A 4,235-nucleotide genomic window follows, 5' to 3' on the forward strand; every position below is an offset into this window, starting at 1 on the left:
CACCTGTGACCTACAGGTAACCCAGACCCACCTGTGACCTACAGGTAACCCTGACCCACCTGTGACCTACAGGTAACCCTGACCCACCTGTGACCTACAGGTAACCCTCACTCACTTCAGTTGTTTTAAAATCTGTTTCCTGGATCTGTCCCGGCAGGTGACAGCAGGCTTTAATGATCAGACGAGATGTTACGAAATAAGGAGCGTTTCTGGGATGAAGCGCTACCAACAAGCGTTCATTAATTATGGTTGCCATGACAACCAGCGCCTGCTGTTGGAGTATGGATTTGTGGCCACCAACAACCCTCACAGTGTTGTCTATGTGGAAACAGGTAAACATTCATAGAAAACAAAGACCTAACCTTCCTTGAAGGAAAGCATGTTGGAGGCAACCCTCTGTCTAATGTTGCTCAGCTGTGGCGGCCATCTTGGATTTTGTTGACCCCGATAGTTAAACTGTAGATGTACATCCTTGTGCAACCAGCCAGACACACACACATAATTACCCCTTGATGTTTAGCTCTGTTTGTAAAACATCTGTGTTTTATGTGAATGTTTTAATGAAAATGTTTTAAACTTTACCTTAAAGGTAATGTTTCAAACCTACTACTATTTATTCTAAAATAAAAATATTTTTAAAAGATCATGACTGAAAGTGTTTGACCTAACATTTGATATTCTTTCCTTGTTGCATCTCAGATCTCCTCTGTGATGTTCTGAGAGGTGATAAAAGTTTGGATCAGAAGATCAAGTTTCTCAGAGAGAATCAGTTCCTTCAGTAAGTTTAAGCAGTTTTTGTAATTTAAATTTCTGTTTAAATATGATCTGAAACACTCATTATTTATTCCAGTAGTTAAGTTGAATAACAAATTGTAAACATAATTACCTGTATATAAAAAATAAAGAGAATTTTCCACTTTGTGTTTTCTTGAATTAACTCAGAGTAAATTTCAGCTCAATATACTGAATGTAAAAATACAGTTGATTAGCTAAGGCAGCCATTTTTGAATTGGGTTAATTCAAAATAGTTGTAAACACACAGCCAATAATTACTTTACGAGTTTCATTAAAACATTGATTTCTCAGACTTGTGAAATTAAAAGGTGTTGGGTTAGCAGCTGTGTCAAGTAGCTGGCAACATGATGACACAATGTGTTTTTCTCTGTCAGTAATCTGACTGTGTCCAGTGAAGGTCCCAGCTGGAGGCTGATGACGGCCCTCAGACTGCTGTCTCTGTCACAAACACAGTTGTGAGTTCACTTCTCAGCAGTGTCTGCTCTAAAGACAACACTTTGACTTGTTCTAACATGTTTGTGTTGACAGTCACCTGTGGAAGGCAGCTCTGCTCGGTCAGCTTCTGTGTGAACACACCGAGGAGTGGAGCGTTCACACAGCAAGGACTATATGTCAACAACTGCTTTCTGACACACACACAGCTTTACACAAGGTACAAACACACTTCACACATGGTACACACACAACTTTACACAAGGTACACACACTTCACACATGGTAAGAACAGCTTTACACAAGGTACAAACACACTTTACACATGGTACACACACACTTTAGACATGGTACAAACTGCTTTACACAAGGTACACACACTTTACACAAGGTACACACACTTTACACAAGGTACAAACACACTTTAGACATGGTACAAACAGCTTTACACAAGGTACACACACATTTACCAAAGGTACACACACAGCTTTACAAAATGTACACAGTTATACACAAGGTACACACAACTTCACACATGGTACACACAGCTTTACACAAAGTACTCATGCATAGTTTTACAGGAGGTACACTGACAGCTTTACACAAGGTATATACACATACACACACACATACTGTGTCCATATCCTTGTGGGGACTTTCTATTGACTTCCATTCATTTTTTCGAAATTTTTTATCCTAACCTGACCATTTACCCTAAAACTAACCTAAAGTGGACTGGGCTTTGGTCCCCACGAGGCTGCATTTTCCTGAAAAATTGTCCCCACCAAGTAGCAAAAACAAGGGCACACACACACACACAGCTTTACACACAGTTCTTGTGTGTAGGAATCAGTCTCAGCCACATTCGATTTTAGAGCTAAAGCCATTTTTAGGGTGAGTTGGCTGTGGCAGCCATTTTGAATTGTGTTTATTCCCAAATTAGTTGTAAATGTACAATAATTACTTTGTTTCATTACAATTGTCCAGTGGTCTATGAAATAATTTGGTAAACAGAGGCATTTGGTTTTATATTTGCTGTCACTAATGTAACATATTCACATCATAAATGTTCCCTAACTTCTGTTTCTTTGTGTTCAGATCTCGCTGCTCCTCCACCGCTGTGAGCAGCCAATCAGAGAGCAGCTGGATGTGGTGAGGTTATTACGACAGGAGGAGGGTTCCATTCTTCAGAGCTGTCTTCAAACACTGGAGGGTTCAGTCCAACAAGCCCACACCACACCTGATGTTGGAGCTGTAAGGTGACTCCTGATTGGCCGTCTGTTCTGACTCAATAAGCCCGATGATTGGCTAAACTCTGACCAACGATCAGAGGAGCTCACACAGGACTCAGGTGTTCTCACAGAAAAACTGTGCCAGTTTTTATTCACATGAAAATGACTTTAATCTGATGAGTTTTACAGTCTGCTGTTGTAGTAGCTGAGAGTCATCCTCAGCCCACTCTGAGAGCTAACAGGTCACAAATGTAACATTATTTTAAAGGTAAAGCTACAAGTCGACACAAGATAATCCTAGTTTAAAACTGCAATGCATTCAAGAGATGCTAGCTTTGATATATTTATGTTTTTATACAATTCTTTTATCCAAGACCATGTACTTATAATTGTGTTGTGTTAATCAAACATCAGGTGAGAACTGGCCTGTGTGGTTAAATCTGGGACATCATGAGGAATGATTAAAGTGCTCTGTCCATCTTCATGAATTAATAAAAACACTTTATTCTCAGATTCTTCTTGTCTTTGACATCCAACCATGAAAAAACTGCATGAGCTGATTTATTTCCAGGTTTTATATTTTTATTTGTTGAAAATGTAAAAGTTATTTTTAGACTGAACAGTTTAAAAAAATTAACAACATGCACACAGGGGACTTCCTACTCGTTTTTGTTTTATTAATTTTATCCATTTTAACATTGAATGATTTTTTTAATTAATACTAAGAACTGCAGTTGTCTCCGTTTTGATACTTTGTTTAATGACTCAGTAAAACTTTGCAGAAAATATCAGACTGAAAGACCTGGTCCTGTAGACTCTGCAGACAGTGTGGTCTTACAGATCCTGAACATTCAGATCAGAGCTGAACAACCACCTTTTTCTTCTGGTGACGCTGAACCATCTCCATCGCAACGGTGGCTTCATAGAGAGGAAGTGCTTCCTCAGGCTGTGGTCTGCAGAAACAGACAGGTTGGACATCATTTTTATTAATAGAGCTGATATACAGCCGAAATAATGTGGAGTGTCTGCTGAAGAATCTACAACTGACTTAAAACAACTGGAACACTGGGAAAAACCAGCTAAACTACGGCTAAAAGCTGAACACAGACTAAAAGCAGCTAAAGGCAGCTAAACATGGGTTAAAAGCAGCTAAATACATGCTACAAGCAGCTAAGCACAGGCTACGAGCAACTGAACACCAGCTAAAAGAAGCTAAAGGCAGCTAAACACCAGCTAAAAGAAGCTAAAGGCAGCTAAACACATGCTAAAAGCAGCTAAAGGTGGCTAAACATGGGCTAAAAGCAGCTAAGCACAGGCTAAAGGCAGCTAAACACAGGCTAAAGGCAGCTAAACACATGCTGAGAGCAGCTAAGTGCGGGCTAAAGCAGCTAAACACAGGGTAAAAGAAGCTAAAGACGACTAAACACAGGCTAAAGGCGACTAAACACAGGCTAAAGGCAGCTAAACACAGGCTAAAGGCAGCTAAACACATGCTGAAAGCAGCTAAGTGCAGGCTAAAGCAGCTAAACACAGGGTAAAAGAAGCTAAAGACGACTAAACACAGGCTAAAGGCAGCTAAACACAGGCTAAAGGCAGCTAAACACATGCTAAAGGCAGCTAAGTGCAGGCTAAAGCAGCTAAACACAGGGTAAAAGAAGCTAAAGGCGACTAAACAGGCTAAAGGTAGCTAAACACAGGCTAAAGGCAGCTAAACACAGGCTAAAGGCAGCTAAGTGCAGGCTAAAGCAGCTAAACACAGGGTAAAAGAAGCTAAAG

General features: G+C 40.1%; 2 protein-coding genes across 2 annotated transcripts in view; one reads left to right on the forward strand and one right to left on the reverse strand.

The window, feature by feature from the left end:
- setd4 (SET domain containing 4) overlaps positions 1 to 2,970 on the forward strand; it is a gene marked incomplete at its 5' end in the record, with an annotated part of 8,580 nt that extends 5,610 nt beyond the window's left edge. The window contains 5 exon segments of the mRNA XM_014022731.1: positions 158 to 332; positions 700 to 778; positions 1,170 to 1,250; positions 1,324 to 1,447; positions 2,326 to 2,970. Coding sequence (XP_013878185.1) covers positions 158 to 332; positions 700 to 778; positions 1,170 to 1,250; positions 1,324 to 1,447; positions 2,326 to 2,490 — 624 coding nt within the window.
- Positions 2,971 to 3,198: 228 nt separating this feature from the next.
- The window catches only part of cryzl1 (crystallin, zeta (quinone reductase)-like 1), a gene marked incomplete at its 5' end in the record, with an annotated part of 14,514 nt that continues 13,477 nt past the window's right edge, over positions 3,199 to 4,235 (reverse strand). The window contains 1 exon segment of the mRNA XM_014022732.1: positions 3,199 to 3,412. Within this exon segment, the coding sequence (XP_013878186.1) occupies positions 3,316 to 3,412 (97 nt within the window).

This window comes from Austrofundulus limnaeus, unplaced genomic scaffold (assembly GCF_001266775.1).
Source record: "Austrofundulus limnaeus strain Quisiro unplaced genomic scaffold, Austrofundulus_limnaeus-1.0 Scaffold340, whole genome shotgun sequence".
In the NCBI taxonomy this organism is placed as follows: Eukaryota; Metazoa; Chordata; class Actinopteri; order Cyprinodontiformes; family Rivulidae; genus Austrofundulus; species Austrofundulus limnaeus.